Here is a 20,678-nt window from a genome sequence, read left to right on the forward strand (position 1 = left end):
AGGGATGAGGGCTGAGCTCTTGTTACATAGGATATCTTTGCTAGAAGCCAGTGGTTGCATCTCCACAGTCAGGCCCAAGCTTTCCATTGGAGGCTAACTCTGGCATCAAAGTGCTTACTCCTGCTCGGGCATCACATAGCAAGTAGCAATGGGAACAGAAGAGCATGATGCAAAGATCAGATTGGCCCAGGAGCCCGAAGATGTTGATGTGACTATTGGTTTCCCAGTTCTGGAAAAGGGGCTCAAATCGCCCCAGAATAAAGCAAGCATTTCCAGCCTCAGACTTCCCTGGCTTCTTCCCGTCTGGAGGAAAATCCCTGTGTCTCTTTTGGAAATCTCAAGCACCCTAAGGCAGTAGTAGCTCTTTGGGAATACACGGTCAGCGTGCGATCTTTAATTCCACGGGTGTCCCTTCCCCATTTAGCCCTGAGTAATGCTCACTTACTGTAAAGTGTTACATGCCCCCATTGTTGGAGAAGTTATGGTGGAAAAATGCAAAATTTCCTTTTTACTGCTTATGGCCAGCTGAGCCTATAACGTGTCAAGCCGCACATTAGCCACCCTGATAAAAGTCCGCTTTCTTACACACAAAATCATCGTTTCAGCAAGATTTGTTATCTCATTACCTGATAAGCTCTATGTCATAAACCAAGACTCATACAGTAAATCTCCTGGGAGGACGCTTTGTGGGCAGAAAGGGAGAGATATGAATCTGCAAGGGACTTGATAATGCAGCATTTAAGCGCAAGCATAATGTCACTTATTGTTAAATGCCTAAAACCGCTTGGCCAAACGGTTGGGCTTTTAATAGGATTTTGTGCAGCATCAGGTGAGCAGCCATATGCCTTTTCTATCTAGGAGTCTCTGAGCACCTGCTAGTGCCGCTGCTTTGCCTCACAGCCCTCCGGGGAGGGGATCAGGGCTTTACGGAGGGGGAGGGAGGAGATGGATGCTTCCCTGCAGCTGCTGTGCTTGCTCTGCCTTGCCAGGGCGTGGGGTGTGGGGGCCTCGCTATGGGGCCTGGCTTCGTCTAACTGACCTCTCCTCTGCAGGCATATTGTGGTCTGTGGGCACATCACTCTGGAGAGTGTTTCCAACTTCCTGAAGGACTTTCTGCACAAGGACCGGGATGACGTCAATGTGGAGATCGTCTTTCTTCACAAGTAAGAACTGCCGCTGCCACTGGGCCTGCTACCTGGCTCTGTCCTCCTCCCTGGGGATGGGAGAAGTTGGGGATCGGGTCAGCATTGACAAAGCCATGATCCTTGCTGGTCTCCTTGGAGAGGGTATCACAGAACTATGCTAAGCCAATGATGAAAGCAGTGTCTTCTTCTGTGGAGGCAGATCTGGGACCACATTTGAGATTCTTTCAGGAAGAATAAGGGTAGAGTTTGCTATGGGCCTGATGCATCATTACTGTCCCCTCCACAGTCTGCACCTGGACAGGTGAAGGGTGCCTGCAGTGTCCGGTGGGGGCCAGTGAACCTTAGGGTGTGGATGTTTTAGGAGTGCAGGAGTAGATCATGACCAAGAAAGACAATGACCTGAGAGGCAGCAGAGTGTTAGGTAATAAAAACAACAGCTCATCCTGGGAGTCTCCAGCATGAGACCCTGTGCCAGCTTGGAGCATATTATCTCTCATTCAATCCACTGTGAGCGCCCACTCATCTTCAATCTGAATCCTGACTTAGTCAACTAGCTGAGCTAGTTATGCAACTTCCTCATGCCTCGGTTGCTACATCCATAATAATTCTACCTCGCTGGTCTGTTGTGAGAACGAAATGAGATAATCCATATACAGTGTGCAGAGCCAGTTAGGCATACAGTAGATGCTTAATACATGTTGACTGTTATCATGAAAGATAAAGTAGATTAGGCTGCATAATCAATTTAGGGGTGTCTTATCGTGTGTGGTTTTTACAGGGGTGGGATGCAAGATATCTTCTTGCCCTGTGTGGGTGAGGTAGTAAGCTTTGCCTGATCCTCTTTAAAGTAAAAGGGAGTCTTTCCCCAAAATGGAGAGAACTGGGGACTCTACCATCTCAACATGGTGGTCTTCTTTTATGGAAATAAAGTTAACATGGGGACTTGCCCCTGTATTTCACCCTTTTTCTTCTCACCACTGACTTCTCCAAATTCTGAAGAGAGAGACTAGACCACAGTGCAGGAACTGGACCCACAGAATTGAGGCAGTGCTTAGCTATGGGGGACTGGTGGTGGGCCAGTACACTGCTGCAGAACAGTTCTGGAGAGAACCACAGTGTTTAAGTTCCTGAGCATTCCAAGACAAGCACACATGCAACAGTTAGAGGACAGCATGGGTTTTGTGTTGGCCAATGCGCGCTGAGATCAGTTTAATCCAGTGAGATACCCCAGTGGGATGTCTTTATTAGAGAGAGACAGCCCTGCCTGCATTAGCAGCATGGTATTCTCAAAGATACACGACTCTGATGGACTTGAAAGATGGGTCAGATTCGCACAGGCAGCCACTTTTCTCTCCCCCACTGCTTCAGTTGGAAAGAATTAGCAGGTTGCTGGTGGCTCAATGCCTAGGATTCATGTTTGTGTCCCCAGGGTCTATCAGCATCCAACTCATGGTGGATAACCTCTTTAAGCTTTGGGTTAATAGCATACCTTCCTATGAAGTTGTTTTGAGGTTTAAGTGAGTCACTAGATGTCAAGTGTTTAGAATGCTGCCTGCCTCAGAGGAAACACTTAAAAACATTAATAACTATCATCATCATCACTAAGCATTTAATAAATGTTAGGCAGGTGTTGACTTAGTACAGTTGCTAGCACATAATAGGACACAGCTGAATGTCATCTTCCAAAGCATGACACAGTACCTGATAAAGAGGGCATCCTGGGTTTTCATCTCTGCAGAATTCAAAAGTAGATAAATAGGTCAGGCACTTGTTTAGTCTTTGTTCTTCAATAGGGAAGGTGTCTGAATAGCTCAGCACCAGGAAGTGTGATGAGTGCTATGCCAATGTGTGAATCAAGAATCATACAGAGAGCAAATCAAGTTTGTTTGTGGCTGTACATTGGTGATGTTTATTTGACCGGGCTTTGGGGATTCTATAAGGTAGAGAACCAGGAGAAAGGCTCCCTATAAAGGTAACAGTTGGGGAACCTTTGGCTAATCCCTCATTATATTGGAGCTGTGCTCTACCCTATTGAGGTTTTTCAGGAAACAATCAATAGGATGTAGATACAGCTATCCCTCTATAGACATATGAAATATGACCACAAAATACATGTTTGAATGTTTAAGTAATAAAAACATTGCAGTAAAAGATTCATTGCCATTAATCTCCCTTAAAATATTTCTCCCCCTTCAAACACACTTATCCCATCATCCTGGCCTCTTAAAGTCCTCTTTCACTGCCATAGCTGCCTTGATGTCCAAAATCATTCAAAACATTAACCTTTCATGGTTGTTGTGACTTTAGGGATGATCCAGAAGTCACAGAGTGCCAGGTCCAGTGAATAAAGTACATGAGGACACACCGTAATGTTTTTTATGAGCCTGCCTTTCTCTTGGATGGTGCTCAGCAGCAGTATTCATTATATTTTTTATTATACCTCATAATGACACTGACACTCATGAAAGAAGACTTGCAGAACTGCTTCAGAAAGTGGCAAGGAATGAGGGAGAGTATTTTGATGGGATTTATGGCAATGCTACTCTTTTACTGTAGTAAATATTTTTATTTAAATACGCACTGTATTTTTGACCAGCCCTTGTATCTGTCTGTATCTGTAGTTACTTCCCTGTACAGAGAGAAATTCATGATGAGATTTTTAGCTCACTTGATTACTGAGACTGAGAAGTCTCTCAGTAGGCCATCTTTAAAATGGAGAACCAGCTGGTCATGTGACTCAGTCTGAGTCTGAGAGCCTAAGAACCAGGGGTTGAATGATGAAAATCCTAGTTCACAGGCAGGAGAAATGTAATGGGATGTCTTAGCACAAACAAGCAAGCAGGAAGTAAAAGATATGGCTTCCTCCTTTCTTTGCCTTTTTTTTTTTCTCTTCTGACTCTCAGGGGATTGGATGATACCCACTCATATTGAGGAGAGAAATCTACTTTCCTGAGTTCGTTGATTCAAATATTAATCTCACAGCCACACCAAGAGGTCACTTTACCTGGGTATCCCAAAGTGACCCAGTCAAATCCACACAAAAAATTAACCATCACAGCCTCAGTCACAGCCTCAGGTTCCCAATTTGTAAAACAGGGTTTCCATTGATAACAAGTGGAAGACCCTGTGCCGCATAGTCCTCAGCCTGTATTTCACCTTGTACTGGATATGGTGGTCAGCTGGGCTAGGCTTTCATGTCTCTTAAACATGAGCCTTTTACTTATAGCAAGAAAGGGGGCTTCTTTGAACGTCAAAGCCTTCCCCTAGGTCTCCCTGGAGAAAGTGGGAGAAGGGAGGCATGGAGGCGAAAATTCCAAGTCATTGTATTCATGGCTGTCTCTTCTCTCCCTGTGCAGCATTTCCCCTAACCTGGAGCTCGAAGCTCTATTCAAACGGCATTTTACTCAGGTGGAATTTTATCAGGGTTCAGTCCTCAATCCACATGATCTCGCACGAGTCAAGGTAAGGAGGAAGAGGTGACTTCTGCTTTCACTCTGTCTTGAGAGGTGGGAAAGTCTGACTCTGATTAGGGAACATACTTCTCAGGATGGCCAAGGATCACCTCCTAAACCCGAATGAGATAAATCGGATACTACCAACCTTGATGTTGCCCTTCCATTGGCCCCAGGACCTCTTGCTGTGCCACACGCTGGGTCACCTATAAGTACTCTACACTTAGTCTTAATATAAAACTCATTTTGTTGATTTTTCTCAATATCATCCACTCTTGAAGTCAATCAATTGGACAGACTCAAGAGTCATATAAATAGCAATGTAACCAAGTAGTTTCCATACTGAATATTTAAGTTGCACTCAATACAGCTCCATCTATTAATTACATCTGAAAGAAACATGAAAATATAAAATAAAATGTTATTGAGCCAGAAAGTGTTTAGAGCTTCCTTTTTTCTCACCAAACACTCCATGTACGAAAGTAAACTTGCGGGTTTCTAACATTGCTTGGTTAGGGGCTCGTCTTTTTTGCTGGAGCCTGTTAAGTTAGAATCTTCATAAACCTCACCTGAGGCTTACAAGGGACACACTAAAGTGGCATCTGCTACTTGGTTCACTTAATATAGATTTTTGTAAGCACGTTCAATATCGGCATGCCAGTAGATGCACATTGATATTGTGAATCCACTGAAGTCTAAACATTCTCTGTGGTCACCAGGCGCTTCTGTAAATAACATAATTGGCAAACATGAATAATCCAAGAGGATCTGTGTAAATTCTTTGCATTATTAAAGAAATCTAGAGGTAATTTGTGACATACCACTGAGGAAACCAGACCCTCTTACCAGATGCAGGAATGATCTAGCAAGCACAACATACCGAGTCAGACAGATTGCAGATTTGAGCTAGCGTGAGAATTGTCATGCTTGTAGAGGCCGTTTAATCATAATATTATCCAGACATGACCCAAGTTATGGTGAATGTGAAATCTTATGAGGATGGAGGAAATAGTTATTGTTCATGGACCTATTTGAAATGCAAGCAGTTATTAGCACTTCAAACTCATGGTCCCCTCTAAGGAATAAGGAACCTCTTTTGGCTACTGTTTAGATAAGTCATTGGGTTGTATTTTGAGTTCCTCTGTAGCCTGTTATTTCATATACGTAGATGTGTTGACTTTTGACTCTCTGAATACTAATGAATACTAAACCATATAGCATTTCTAATTGAGAATTCTGAGCTCTTCCTAGTGCACAGATAATGAAGAGGTGAAAATGGTTGGATGAAGGACTTTTGGGTGAATTTCTGATTCTCCAAATAGTTAACTTGCTAGTCTGAAAGAAGAGGTTTAGGCTACCAACCGCCATTTCCTGACTGGGAGAATTAGGGTGATGGCATATAAAGTTAGTGGAGAAAGGAATGAAAGGCTTAATTAATTGTATTTAAAGAAATTTGAAAATTCCACATGCAAGCAGCTACGCCAAATGAAAAGTATAATTACCCAGGTACATGTTGTACTCTGCACCCGCAACAAGATGAAATGTTTATCCCATAACAAGAACTTGCAACCTACACTTTTGAGAAGAAACTATAGTCTTTCAGGATTTTTTTTCTTTCCTTGAAAAACACCAGGTTCCCCTAAGATGTGTCGATAAAGAGAGATTGCAGTTGAGCCTGGCTATTCATATGTCTGTGTTCTGTGATTTTTTTTTCCTTTTGGTGTCTCTCAGATAGAGTCAGCAGATGCGTGCCTAATTCTTGCCAACAAGTACTGTGCTGACCCGGATGCTGAAGATGCCTCCAACATCATGAGGTAACTCTCGCGTGGTGGTATGAGGGAAGGCCCAGAGCTTGGTCCGTGGCTCACTTGTAGCCCTTTTTGGTCTGTAGAAGATTGTTTTGAAGGGACCTTCTTTCTCCCACGTGCTATCGCGTAACTGTTCCTCTGCATAGATTTGGGGAAGCTGAGGCTGTGATAGGTGATCCTAGAGCAGGAAGCTCAGCCTTAGCAGATGGCATCTTTGGGAGCTCAAAGCTGGTCTTGAGTTTGAGATTCTTTGAGTCAGAGCTAGCAGGCTAGGAGATAGATTTAGAAGGGTGCAGGCCTGAATGAAAATACCATGTTCCTTTAGAGAAAGTGGGCCAGAGATGCCTTGACTGAGTTTGATCCCCAGCCCAGGGGACAGTTTGCAATACCGGGAGATGTTTTTAGTTGACATAGCTAGGGGATGATCTTGCTAACATCTGGTGGGTAGAGGCCAGGGATGCTGTTAAACATCCTATAATGCATTAGGGCAGCCCCTGTGTAGAGAATTATCTGGCCCAAAACATCAACAGTGCTGAGACCCAGGACCCTTTTGTTAGAGCCTTTTGGGTATAAGAGTAGAAGACTGATTAGTATCACCCCAAAGAGAAGGTAACTGATCAATTGGCAAGTTTCTATCAGTTTCCTAAAATTTGTGTTCTTCCTGGAAATCATTTTAAGTGATTTTAATACCAATTTGCATCTCTGAGATAATGTATTGTGGTATATTTCTAAACCTGTTTGACTACAAACCCCCAAATCTTTTTATCTTTTTTTTTTTAACATCTTCTGGGGAAGGAGATTCTGGCAAACACCGCCCTGTACATTTCTTTACACAGGGACTGGACCCATAGAATGCTAATTTCCGCCCCCACCTTCAAGGGCTTATTTTTTTCTCATTTCAGAAGAAAATTTGTTCAGCTTTTGTTCTTTTCATAAACTCACAGTCACCTCCTGTGGCTATGCAGTGACTAAAAGCTGCAGACATTTTGCTCCAGGTAGTTAAAACCCTTTTGGAACTTGTCTCTTCTCTGGCATAAATTGCAGGATAATTATTTGAGCTGGGAAAAAGTAAGAAAGAGAATCTTCTGGAGAGGGGATGAACTCAGAGTAAACGTTTCACTCCCACTGTATTCCCAGGAACTTGGGCTTAATTATGAACAGCCATCCCTTGGTCCAGACAAAAGCTTCCCCTCTGCCTGCAGCTTGCTTTACTGTGTCCTGGGAATTTACCTGAAGGTGAAGGTTGGGAGGTTGCTTTTGTGTCATTACAAAGCTTGCAGCTCCTTTGTCTTTGCTTTTAATCAGTGGCCCCAAGCGACAGGAGATTTCCCATCAGTGATGCAGAGGAATTCCTCTGGTGCATTTGGGATGAGCGAGTCCTCCCCGCAGCATCTGGTCCTTGTGTCTGGCAGGCAACATCTGGCACAATCTCCTCTTTCCACTCACTTTTCTCTGGCAGTGTGCTCAGTGTAGTCATTTTAAGGAAGTCAGTGTTTGAACTCCTGAAAGCCTTGGGCCTGCCAGGCTGCAGACAGGGTGGAGTAGGGGCAGACTTCATCATACCTGGGCCCATCCCCTAACTCGTGTGTCACTTGTCGCTTTTTAAAAATAAGTACTGCTTCCATCATTTCACATGCTTTTCTGTCATTTGGAGTGATTAAAAACACAGCCTTTATGGAACAAGGCTTCGTTATCGTTCAGACTTCAACAAAAAATTGGAGGACGAAGCTTGAAGTTTTAACTCCACAGAGATGTTTAGGGCTGGCACCCCCCCACCAAAAAAAGTGAATAATAGAAATGAATAATAACTTTGAAATGGGCGTTTCTCTTAATCCCAGTATTTTAGCTGAACCCCGACAGTGGTAGGATTAATATGAACACACACAGGTATCAGGGTGACTGGCAGGATGCCAGGATGAGCACCAGGGCGGAATCACCAATGTCATTAAGCCATCTATTAACTAGACCCAAAAGGAAGGCTCAAAAGGATATGGGAGGCTCAGGGTTAAAAATGGGCTCTGTTTTTCTCTTATTTGTGTAATCCTCCTTCCTCCTTAGTTTAATGAGACCAATCTGCCCCTTTTTGAAATTAAAATGTCAAAGATCCATTTGAAATGACCTAATGCAGAAAACTGGTTGATGCTGTGAACTTCACTGAGAGGCTGACAGAGGCTCAAAGTCCTTGAGTTATAAGCAGGGCCCAGCACAACCCTTTTTCAAAACTAAAATGAAATCCTTCAAGTGCAAAAGCCCAGGGTGGATTTGTGCAGGGAGAGGCTTTCATGTGATGCATTTCCTCAAGTCACAAGTTGCAGCTTTTCAGATAAAGCCGCTCCCGGGCTGCCTTCTCTCTGTCTTTGCAGAAAAGGGGTAAAGTGGGAGAACGCTGCTCGGTGGGGAGTTTGCGGGGCCGGTCATGATAAATGCACTTGCATTTCTGATTAGGCTTCGGAGGTGGGCCTTTCTGTGGAATTCCATTCTTTAGCCTTCCTTGTCACAGAAGGAAATGTACAATGTCACCTCTGACAGGGTCGGTAATGACAAAAACCATAAGTTACACGTGGAGAGAGTTTTTAATGATTTCAAAGCGTTTGCACATCTGGTCTCCCATTTGCTCCTCATACCAAGCCTATGAAGTAAATAAAGCAGGTACTGTGGCCCCCGGTGTCCAGATGAGGAAACAGGAACAGAGAGCCTGGTGATTTCCTGAAGGTCACCAGGTTCATTAGTGCAGCAGAGGGACTGGAAGCCAGGTGTTTCCATTCTTCTGCTCCCGACTCCTCCCCCTTTCTCCCTGTGATTGACAGGACGAGTGCCAGTGCAGATTGGGGCAGTGGGTAGGAATTTTCCACCAGATTTTGACCTCCATAAAGTACTGGCACTTATCTTGAACTAGTGTTCAAGTCATCATGTAGACTGTATTAACTGGAAATCCTGGCTTTTATTCTGAGAGCCCTGTTTAGAAATCACATTCCTGAGAGTGGCCAAGTGTGTGTGACAGTTACGACCATTTGTCGGGTGGCTTGTTTGATTTGTCATTGCTGTTTCAGGTTGCTAACTTGAAGGACTGGACTCAGAGCAGATTATTCCTTGGCTGGTCCCTGGGGTGTGGGAGATTGCATACCTCGGAGGACCCAGGATTTGCTCTTGTTTTAGATGTCAGTGTAGGCAGTGACCCTTTTCCAGAAGCACTGCTGTCTGTCCACAGGGGCACACATCCCATCAGTGAGACTTTACAGGATCCCTCATGTTTCTTATGCCCAGGACACACACCATGGCTGTCTTGTGATTTCTCTTTCACACTTCCAAGAAAAATGGTGGTGGGAACTGTTTTTCTTGGCCCCAAGCCTACAGCCCCTCAGAAAGACCTGGTTGGTGCGCCCCCTTCTCATATGCCCCATTTAAAGGTAATCTAGTAAAACGCCCATCAGCCTCCAGGGATAAGACAGGCTCTGCCTTAGCTATGGCTTTCTCTTTTGCAGAGTAATCTCCATAAAGAACTACCATCCGAAGATCAGGATCATCACTCAGATGCTGCAGTATCACAACAAGGTAGGACCTTGGGAGCACTCCATGCCTGAGGCCACTTCAAGGGTCAGTTCCAGTCTCTCCTACCTCACCATACCCGCCTGCCCCGACACACTCACATGCACACATTTGTGCACACCTACATGTACCAGTGCCGTGCAAAGTCCTGGGTAAAGATGCAGTAGTTAAAAATCTGTGTGGGACACTTCTTCAGGCTAAGCAGCTTGTTTGCAGTGGATCATCGGAGGGAAGTTCCTTCACTCAGGATGCATCTGTTGGACCCCTTGGTTCAGAAATATTGATGGATCCTTAGATCCCAACAACTTGCAGTTCTGTGTGCTGCAGTCATTTCTTGGTCAATATTTATTGAATACCCACTCTGCAATCAGAACTCTTCCTGAAACCCAGAGGGATATCAGTGGAGGAGAAGCTCTTTTGTGCCCTCACAGATTTAACATTTAAAGTACAGAAAGTGCCCCCAGCATGAGATGGGATGTCTCAGAGGCCAGGTGAACTTGGAAAGAGTGGGACATGACATTCTTAAATTCAGGATCAGAATTTGCACAGTGAAATCCAGGGAATAGTTAGCTATCCAGAAATTACACGTACAGGAATGTTCCTAGCGTTACAGCTTAAACAAATAGGAAAAAAAGCAAGTATCAGTGTCTACACGATTTCCCTGTGGTTACCTTCCAGTAAACCAGAGTTGAAAGTCTCTCATCCAAAGGCAATTTTCTGTCACTCAGCCTGTTAGTGAACTCCCAAGAAGACAGCTTTGGGGGAGGGAAGGTGGCACCTTGCTCTATTCGATATGGTACCACTTAACTCCTTAATGAAGCTTAGAAGTTGGAGGCTGCTCAGTGTCTGGGGCCAGGTGTCCTGTCTGAACAGAATAACTCCCTGCTGGGTTGTGAGTGAGGCTGTGCCCCATCTTCCAGGCCATCTTCCCTATGAAATAGGCTGTCAGGTGACCCAGAGGAAACCCCGTTCTGCCAAATGCACCAGTGCCATGCCATTATTTCTTAATTGCTGGCAAGTACTGGCCCATTTTACCATGTGGAGGCCCATCAGAGGCCACTGTGGGCTGGAGCCTGCTGTCTGTGACTGGCCCACCACTCGGAGGGGCTGCCTGATGCCAATCCTTGCCCATCCCTCAGCAGGTGGCTGCAGTGCAGATGGCAGCACTCTCCTGCCAGTGCATTTGGTGATGGGCACCCAAGGCTACATTCTCTGGCTGTCTCTGGAAAAGTCAAGGACACTGAAGAGATCCAGCAAGGGATGCTGGTAACTCGCAGGCATCAATTTGCAGCAGTTTCCAGAGGGCAGCCCCTGTAGGTGGAGGTGAATGTGAAGAACAAGGTTGAGAGTGGTGACAGCACCTGCCATAAGAACGCTCCTTCTTTCATTTGTGATTTGAAATTTCACTTAGTGTGGGAGTACTTTAAGCTGTTGTTTAGATTTTTTGGCTGAATTTAGACTGAATAGGAAAATTAAGGTTGTATGTTTAGGAAGGGATGTCACTGCCTTTTATTCTCTTTCTAATGGAGGCTGATGTAGCATCTTTAAGGAATTAAGGAGGACTCAGCTGCATAGTCCTTGTCAAACCCAAAGCCATTCAAGTAGCCTAGGATCCAGCAGTCCTTGATCAATAATCACCTGAATGTCCTTAAAATCTTTTGCTGTGTATTTACTCAGAAATAATGATGAAGACATCAATGGACCCGTGATTATTTCCTGAAGACATTTTGTTCAGAGTGATTTCAATCTGGTTTCAGGGTCACTTAAAACCCTAAAAGCTAATAAGGACATAGGATGGAGTGACTGTGACATGGGATGCTTCTCTACTTTAGGGAAAGAACGAAAAGTCCACTTGTCTTTGCCATCTCATTCCATGTAGATTCCAAATAGACTTTCTTTTCTCTGCTTCCCAGTTTTGCTCTTTCCTAACAGGCTTCCGTTCATCCTTTCAGCATGTTTTCTTCCTTTTCTTTTTCAATATATATTTCTTCCTCTCTTGAAACTTTTTTTACCCATCTTAGATGCCCATGGATTTCCATCCATTTAAACTTGGGAAGATCTGAGGAGTGTGTGAAAAGTATAACAACACAAATATATTCCTTGCATCTGTCAATTCCATAATTAGACCCCAGCCTTGATATATAAGGAATCTCAATCCCCTGTGATCTCACGGATATGATATTCTAGAAGCCAGGGCATAGCAAGAAAACTACTTTTTCCTCCAGACAGAGCTAGCCCTGCTTATGTCATCATAATAATTGCAGATTTTTATGTCTTATTTTCTGGTTTTAAAGGAGTTTTACATCTATTATCTCATGTAATTTTGTTGGGACCACCTGTGTATTTAACATGCCCATGACCAGGGGTCTAAGCTTCCTCATAGATAAAGCCAGTCTAGTGAGCACAAGCTGAGCTACTGAGCAGTCAGCAAGCTTGGAGACAGAATAGCCAATTGCCACCTTCTCTTTTACCAAGCTGCAGGCCACTGAACCAAATTATGGTTCCTGAAGATAAGCTTCTAGAAGGCCTGATGCTTTTAACATTGGAGCTCTTTAATATTTCTTGGTTTTATATAGAGAATCATGTTCAGTGTGGCCATCTTGAATGCAGATTTCTTCCTGATTTAAATGTAACTGGTGAAGCTCTTCAAAAAAGGATCATTTACATGTCCTAGGAAAGTGTCATTCCTGATGATTTACCTATTCATGAATTTATTTTCCAAGAAGACTCTCATGAAAAAGGCCTTGTATGTGATCTGGAAGCCAAATTTCAATGGTCTGCTGAAGATGCGCATTCTTTGAGGTTTCTGATCATCAACCCTCATACTTGGGCAGTAGTTGGATTAGTCAGGTTTCTGTCACTATAACAAATTCCTGACATAATCAACTTATAATGAGAAAAGTTTTATCTAAGTTAATGATTTAGGAAGGATCAGTCCATGGTCCACTGGCCGTATTCCTTTTGGACTTCTGTGGAGGCAGCACATTCTGGAACAAAACCTCTTGCCTCATGGCTGGGAAGCAAAAAGGAGAAACTGCGTAGCTCCAGTAACCTAAGGATCTCTTATTAGCCATTACCACCCAAAGGTTCTACCACCTCCCAATGGCACCAACCTGGAGACCATGCTTTTAACATACAGGCCTTTGGGGGACATTCACAATGTAAACTATGGTGGTGGTGCTATATCCTCTTCATTGGCATCTTTGTTTATTATGATACTACCATTGGTTGTACGGGCCATGAGAAATAGAACTGGGACTAGGATTCATGGTTTTCTAGGAAAGCCAATTTTTGTTCTCCTTCTCTATGAGATGAGGAATGGTTCAGTAGCACAAATGGAGGACAGTCCTGGGCCAGCTGGGTCTTTTCTTTCTCTTCCCTAAATGAGAGAGGATTTGCCTCCAGGCTCCTGCGTAATGCTGGCATTTTCCACCAGACCAAAATTCTCTCAAATGAAAGAGGACAAAGTTGCTAGAAACAAAGAATTGGAGTTCTTGGGTTTTTCTCCTCTCTGTTTCATGCTCGCAGACCTCCCTCCCAGCCTTTGGCATGTCAGCCTCACATCCTGCCCTGTGACTAGTAAAATTATGATGTCCAAGAAAGGGGGCTGTGGGAGCCTGAAACAAACTTGACTTTCCTGCATAATAACATGTAAAATATGTCTCCAGAACACAAACCAGATGGGGGTATAAGGGACCCAATACTGAAATGCCTGGGTTTCATATCCAGAATGAGGGGCTTTCTGGGAAAGGTTTTCCTTGTTATTTTTGAAGGTGGCATGAAGGTTGTATGGTATCTCTCTAGGGTTTGGACCACCCAAATCTCTTGTCTCACACAAATTCATTATTTAGAGGTAATTCCTCCTCATTCTGCTCAGAGGATGTTACTGCAAATGGGTATTTCTCCTCTTAAATTAATGGATTATCTACAGTGCCAGAGAAGTAGAGAAGAAAAGCTGCCTTCCTAAGCCAGTGAAGAGTGGGGAGAGAAATGGGACAAAGGAGAGGGCCAGTTCTTGGAACTGAGTGTACAATTGGGGAAGGTCCCCTGGTACTCAATGTGACAGAAATCACAGTCTGCTGTGGCCCACACACAGGACTGATGGAACCATGCTCTCACCAGGCAGGGCACTGTCATCTTTCCCAGGAGTAAACACTGTTGGCTGGGGACTCACAGGACTGTCACAGAAGTGGATTTTGCAAGAAGGAAATTTCACAAGAGTGTTACTTCTGAGAGCAAAGCATGGGGCCCTTGCCCTTGGTCTAAGCTTCTACAATGGACCCTTTCATCCTTCTGGTATAGCTTTGAATGTTGTTGGAAAGTGAAGAGAAGCCTCCTTCGCTGATCCCTGTGTTTGTTGATGTGAGAGAGAAATAATTTCAGAACTGTAACATCTTGGCACATGTAGGGACTCAGAAGGGTTCTCTGATTCAACCTCCCATGCAAAGCACATGTTTTTCTTTCTCCACAGCAACTCTGAGAAATATTAAGTCTGAGGGACAGTGACCCTGTGTATTTTGAGGTGGTCTTCCCCATGTATTGGATGAATTATAGCCTTAGAAAGTTTCTTTACAAAACACGCCAAAAACCTGATTTCTTGTAACATATATCAGTCCTTCTTAATTTGGCTCCAGAACAAAACAGGACAAACCTCCTCTCGATGCAGCGATGCCTGAGGTGTTCAGACGTCACCGTCCTGTTTCCTTCTTCAGGCCAGACTTTCCTGGCTCTCTTAATGGCTCCTCTTGAGCTTTTTCCCAGAATGCACCTCTTGTCCTTACTATTTTTCTCAGGAAGTTATTGATCATTTTCCTTCTTTAAATCTGGCTGTTAAAACTGGGGATCAAGTTCTTCGCAACTAGTCTGACCCAGTCACAACAGAATGAAATGTTCATTCTCCTTGCTGTGGAGCCCATAGCTAACAAGCAAACATGGGCTTTCTCTGTAATGTGTCACATGGTCTCTTGCTGAGGTTTTAATGTGTCACATGGTCTCTAGCTGAGGTTTTACCTGCACACTTATATTTTGCTCTCTCTGTTATGTGTGTGTTTCATTTCTGCTGCCAAGTTAGAGATCTTCTCATTTCAAATTTATATGATAGAGTTTTTTGAACCTAAGTGCTGTACTTGATATGAAAGCCTTATTAATCCTGTTTTTTTAATTGCTGATTTTTTCCAAATCTGAAGAATTTTTTGAATTTTTCTATTTTCATTCCATATATTATCTACTCTGCTTGAAGCCATTTAAAAATAATTGCATGAATATGTCTCCATGTCCTTGTCTCATGGTGTAGCCTAATGTAGAATAGAAGTAGTTCATCTGCAAGGGATTGTTAGGACCCTTACATTATGTTTTACTTGGTGATTTAGGCCAGTGGTTCTCATAGTGTGGCCCCAGATTAGCAGCATCAACATCACCTTCTACATATTAGAAATACAAATTCTGCAGTCTTACCCCAGATCTACTGACCAGAAACCCTGGGAGATAGGTCCAGCAATAGGTTCTTACAAACTGTACAAGTGATTCTAATATCCACTCAAATTTAAGAACCACTCTTCTAGACTATTGAGATTTTAGGCAAAAGAGAAATGGAGAATACACAGGCACTTGGCAGACTTCTGGTCTCTGTGAGGAGCCAATTTTTGAACAACCTAGCCAGACATCCTTGTAACAAGGGCTGATGGGTCTGTCACAAGAGAACATTTCTTCTGGGCCTTATTTGGCTAAAGGATTAAACCCGAGGCGAGGACTTGGGCTTGATAAATACAGAAGCGATGTTACAGAGACATGGAAGAATGATGCACAGAGGTGGAGAACAAAGCACCAAACCTCAGACCCAAGCAAAAGAAAAAAGGCTGAGTCTGGCTGACCCCAAGCAGTCGGGCACTGCTGCGTCTCCCAGCTAGATTTTAAACAATTGCGCATGTAACAAAGCAAGGTCTCATACCTGTTTCTCGTTCTACAGGCCCATCTGCTAAACATCCCGAGCTGGAATTGGAAAGAGGGCGATGACGCAATCTGCCTCGCGGAGTTGAAGCTGGGTTTCATAGCCCAGAGCTGCCTGGCTCAAGGCCTCTCCACCATGCTCGCCAACCTCTTCTCCATGAGGTCATTCATAAAGGTAGCGTCTTGTCTTATTAGAGCACATTAGCCCAGGGTTCCATTTGTCACGGGGTTGAGTCGAGAGCGCAGCTTAAACTCAAAACAGATCGACAGGCTTTAACCACTTTGGTTAAGGAGAAATTCCTTGGTACGGATTTGGGCATGAGGCCAGCTCCTTTCAAAATTATGTTTTTATTTTTATTTGGCACATCCACGGCCATTAAATGATTGTTCAAAGCACAATCCTCTCTCTTTTTTTTGACAAACCACATGTTTATCTATCAACAAAGCCTCCGCTGTTAAAACAAAAATATGATTTATATACATTCCATATGGTACCAGAGCGCCTAAAGAAAAGAATTATCATTTTGCTCTTTTATATCAAGTGGCTGGTGGACCTCTCACTGTGTGGATAAATGCAGACCATGTGTTTGTGCCGGAGCCCAAACCCTAACAACATAATTCATTTATTTATTTCTGCACAATCAAGGAGGCCAACAAGGCTGACATGCCATGGCTATTTGAATGGAGAATGACAGGATGAACCGAGTCCATTACCCTGAGAAATGGGCATTCTGGATGTGTTCATCTCCTTGTCAGCTGCTACCCCACAGGGCCGACTGGGCAGCCGCTCCATCATCCCCAAAGTGATCACTACCTGTTGGACCAACTCAAGCAAGGACAGAACAGATCAGCTCTATCCTCACAGGCCAGGTCTGATTAGACATTTCAGGGGTTTGGATTGAGGAAGCCAGATCTCTACCAAGAAGGCTTCTGGAGTACAAGACAATAGTAACTCTAGTTCTTGTCTCTAGGGAGCTTTTAATTTAGGTATTCAAAGCGGCAAGCCAGGGTGGTCAAACGTGCCTTGTTTAGGCCTCTCTTATTGGGCGCTGGTGTCAGCTGCAGATCTGGATTTACATCCTCCTTCCTGCTGCACAGCCAACTGAATTAGTAGTAGTCAAGTGGATGGTGATGGAGTCACAGAAGTGGTCTTGGTTGTGGACATAAAGAAGCTCAGGAAACAAGAGGAGAGCAGGAGGATGCAGGTGCACTGGGCTCAGCCTGGTCACGTGTGAGTTCTGTCACTTAGAGCAGGAATTTTTCCAGGTGCGTATGCTTTGAACCCACCTAATTGGCAACATACAGCCAATAGACAGTTAATGTTGGTCTACCAGCAGGATAAGTTGTGTTGGTGCTCCTTTAATACTCATGGTAATTGATAATTGATACCTTGATTTGTTTCTTTTTTCTCCTGTGCTTATTACATAGTAAGACCTCAGCTCAACTGAAATCTGAGCTCAGACCCCACTTGGAACTGAGGACATTGCTTTCCTTTAAATGTCTGCTTCAACTCAGGCTGCTATTGTCCTGCATGGATGAAACTGAATGCAGGCAGAATGTAAGCAGCCGGGAGGTCCGTGTGGCTGTATTTAGAGACAGGCTCCCATAGCCAGATGTGGCTGTGTGTCTCAAGACTCTTTCAGTGCAAGGAGCCCAGAGCCAGGATAAAGGACTGTCACCACGAGAGCTCCTCTGGCTCTTTCATCCAAGTTCCAGTGGTGTCTTCCAGCAGGAGGTTGCTCCCAGGACCAAGCACGTGGTCTGAGGAGCCGGGCTCTGCTTCCTTGTGTTGATGTGACATGGCCCTTGGCAAGGCCCCACCACAGATGGGGCCACTTGACATGCGTATGTTTTGATTTTGTGGTGCCTGCATGGTAACTGGAGCTGGCTGTCAAGAAAATTAATAAAGTGGATGTGACATTGATTCTTCGGTGCTCTTACCAGCAGAGAGAATTTCTGCCCAGCTTTCCTCAGGACCCTGATGGGCCTCACCTCTAAAGCCAAGGACATCCCCTCCAGCTTTGCTAATCCCATTGCCAAGTTCCTGTTTAGGAAGAGCCTGTGGGAAAGGCTGGACCCGGCCCTGGTGTAACTGAAAACACATTTCCCTCCCAGGGTTCTGTTACTACATTATTTCTTTCTAGGGCCAACTTCTCCATGTTTGGAAGTGGCTCTCCGAATGTGGCCTTTTGACACTGAGGTGGTCCTTGTGTTGGAATATGCTAAGGCGCACGATCTACAACTAACAAGCTTTCTCTTAGTGTTTTCTTTTTCCCTTTAGACTAAGGACAGGCTTAGTCCTGTATCCCCCATTCTATACTGTCACCTTTGTGTACTTACCCCCAGTCCCAGATCTTTGCTTCTTTTAGATCATGGTGAACACTAGTATGATGTTTCCTTGGCATATTTTATATATTATCTCCTATGCCAGAGATCACAAAGCCTTACTTACTTTTGATGGGGACAGATGCAGAAAGAAATCTGTAAATGGATTATTGTTTACAGAAATCACTTCCTTCACTAGTGACCCCATTTCCTATAGTAGAAAATTCATCAGCCTTTCCATGGGGACAGGCAGGACTATTAGGATGGAGCTAGAAGGGAGCAGGCTTTGGCAAGATTTGATACTCTGGGAACACTTAGCATTTCTGGAAGCCAAAGGTAAAGTGTGAGCGTACCTTCTCTATTACCCTGGGCAGATAGTGTCTATTTCTTGGCTTTGCAGAATGTATCCTATTCCACCTTTGCTCAAAGAAGAAAGACAAGAGAGACTGTGACAGTGAAGGTATCTCATAGGCAGAAGCACAGCAGCTATCTACTGAGCTTTTTATTATGCACGGATCCAAAAGAGAGGATGATAATATTTAATAAAACAGAGAGGGACTCTGCCATGTAGGAATCACAAAAGAAATCAGCGAAGGGGTATTAAGAAATATAGGGGAAATACTTATTTGTACCATCCACTAACATAGCTCTTAGAGATTCTGACCCTAGTGTCCCACGTTATTGTACCCCAAAACCTACTTTTCGTGTTGATATATTATCTCTGAGTTGTACTAGACATTTTGAGAATCAATTTATATTTTTAACCCACCTCTGTAGGAGTAATGAATTCTTAAAGTTTGAAAGCATTTTGTGTTCATCCTTGCGTCCCCTTGAGGACAGCAGGCAAATGTCCTGGTACCTGTGTCTTAACTACATTATGAATAGGCCTGGAACGTCCTGTTTATTCACCATTCTCTGATCTCCTTCCACTGGCCTGTCAGCTTCCAGAGAGCCTCTCCCTAATGCCTTTTGTAAAGACCAAGACAGAGAGCTGATTTGGCCTGTCTGGCATTGCCCCATCTTTGAATAAGTGGCCACACTTTACCCGCTACTTGGCCTCCTCACTTGGATGTAATTTAAGATCATAGATTTTCTTGTTTTTGTTTTTGAGTTTTACTGTGTATACTTAACTTTCTCTTCAGCATATGGGGTTTCGAATTGGGTCTTAACCTGCCATTTTTATGAATGGTGCTATTATTCTACTAGGATGAGTCATCCTTGGACATAATAGTGTGTGTGTGTGTAACTGTGAGAGTGATTTACTCTTAAAATTGTTTTTCATTCTACTTAGAGACTTCTAATTAGTATATTTAGATAGTTTTCAGAATTGCCAGCTATTTTTATCCCTACTAATCTACCATTTTATGTACACAGGCATACGTATGCATGCACGTACAACTTGGAATACGGTATGCCCTCCATAATTATTTCTTTCTTAAATAAGTCAGTTATTAGAGTGGAGAAAACATGTGATATGTTTTGTGTATTTTTTCCCTTGTTCCACCAAATTGGGGATTTGTGGGTAAAAAGTTACTTAATATCAGTTGTAACAACTTTCTCTACCACATTTTCTATTTTTGAGTGAAGAAGCACTAGGGAACTCTGGCCAGTGTTATTCAAGTTTGTTGGCTGAAGTGGGCGTGGCTGGACACACAAACCATTTGTTCATTTTTGCTGTTACCGTACTGAGATAAACTTTCTATAATACATAGTCCTAACACTAACTGTGGCCAAGGGAATCATTTTGATACCTTCTTCAATTCCGGTTTATGTACATTTGTGTGTTTATATATGTGCCTGTGAAAATAATCTGGTTTAGGAGCTGAAAGGTAAATCAAGAATCTTTAAGAATTGTTAAAATATACTGAATCCTTATATTTAATGTTAAGTGTCCATGATTTCATTTAATTCTCATAATGACCCTGAGCAAACATGGCACTGTTGTTACTTTCACCCTACAATGACAGTTACCATGAATTAAAATATGACCTGTATGAGGACATATAGCTTGGAATCGACAAATTAAAGTGTTTAAGCCCAAATGTTCCAGGTTTCTCCTTGACTGTACTAAGAGGCATAAATGATCAGAGCAGTCCTTATCAGGCACCATACTCCAAGCACAGTCCTTAGTTTTGTGGCACCCATCTTATGGAGGCTGTTGATTCAGTAGAGATTTCATGGGCACCAACTGTATTACAAACGGTGCACACTCATCCCATTGTCCTTACAGTGAGGAGGAACTGATAAGCTTCCAGAAAGTTCTGATCCAACTGGGACATGTGGGCACACAATTGCACAGTCCCAGCTTATGGGTCTTGTTCACCTTTCTCTCTTGGTTTGAAAGAGCAGAGATCACTGCATTAAGACAAGAGGATGGGTTAGCTTAGGTGAGCGGAGACAGGATAAGGCATGAATTAGGTCCCAAGAAGGGGTTGCTGCTACACACTGCTGTATTT

General features: G+C 43.6%; 1 protein-coding gene across 2 annotated transcripts in view; it reads left to right on the forward strand.

The window, feature by feature from the left end:
• Positions 1-20,678, forward strand: part of Kcnma1 (potassium channel, calcium activated large conductance subfamily M alpha, member 1) — a gene marked incomplete at its 5' end in the record, with an annotated part of 707,467 nt that overhangs the window by 496,956 nt on the left and 189,833 nt on the right. Inside the window, 6 exon segments of one of the 2 annotated variants that reach the window (XM_013517024.1) lie at positions 1,053-1,163; positions 4,502-4,607; positions 6,329-6,411; positions 9,888-9,957; positions 15,917-16,072; positions 17,326-17,360. In XM_013517024.1, coding sequence (XP_013372478.1) covers positions 1,053-1,163; positions 4,502-4,607; positions 6,329-6,411; positions 9,888-9,957; positions 15,917-16,072; positions 17,326-17,328 — 529 coding nt within the window. In that variant the 3' untranslated portion in view covers positions 17,329-17,360. 2 annotated transcript variants of the gene reach the window in all.

This window comes from Chinchilla lanigera, unplaced genomic scaffold (assembly GCF_000276665.1).
Source record: "Chinchilla lanigera isolate Chin_1 unplaced genomic scaffold, ChiLan1.0 scaffold00036, whole genome shotgun sequence".
Classification (NCBI taxonomy): Eukaryota; Metazoa; Chordata; class Mammalia; order Rodentia; family Chinchillidae; genus Chinchilla; species Chinchilla lanigera.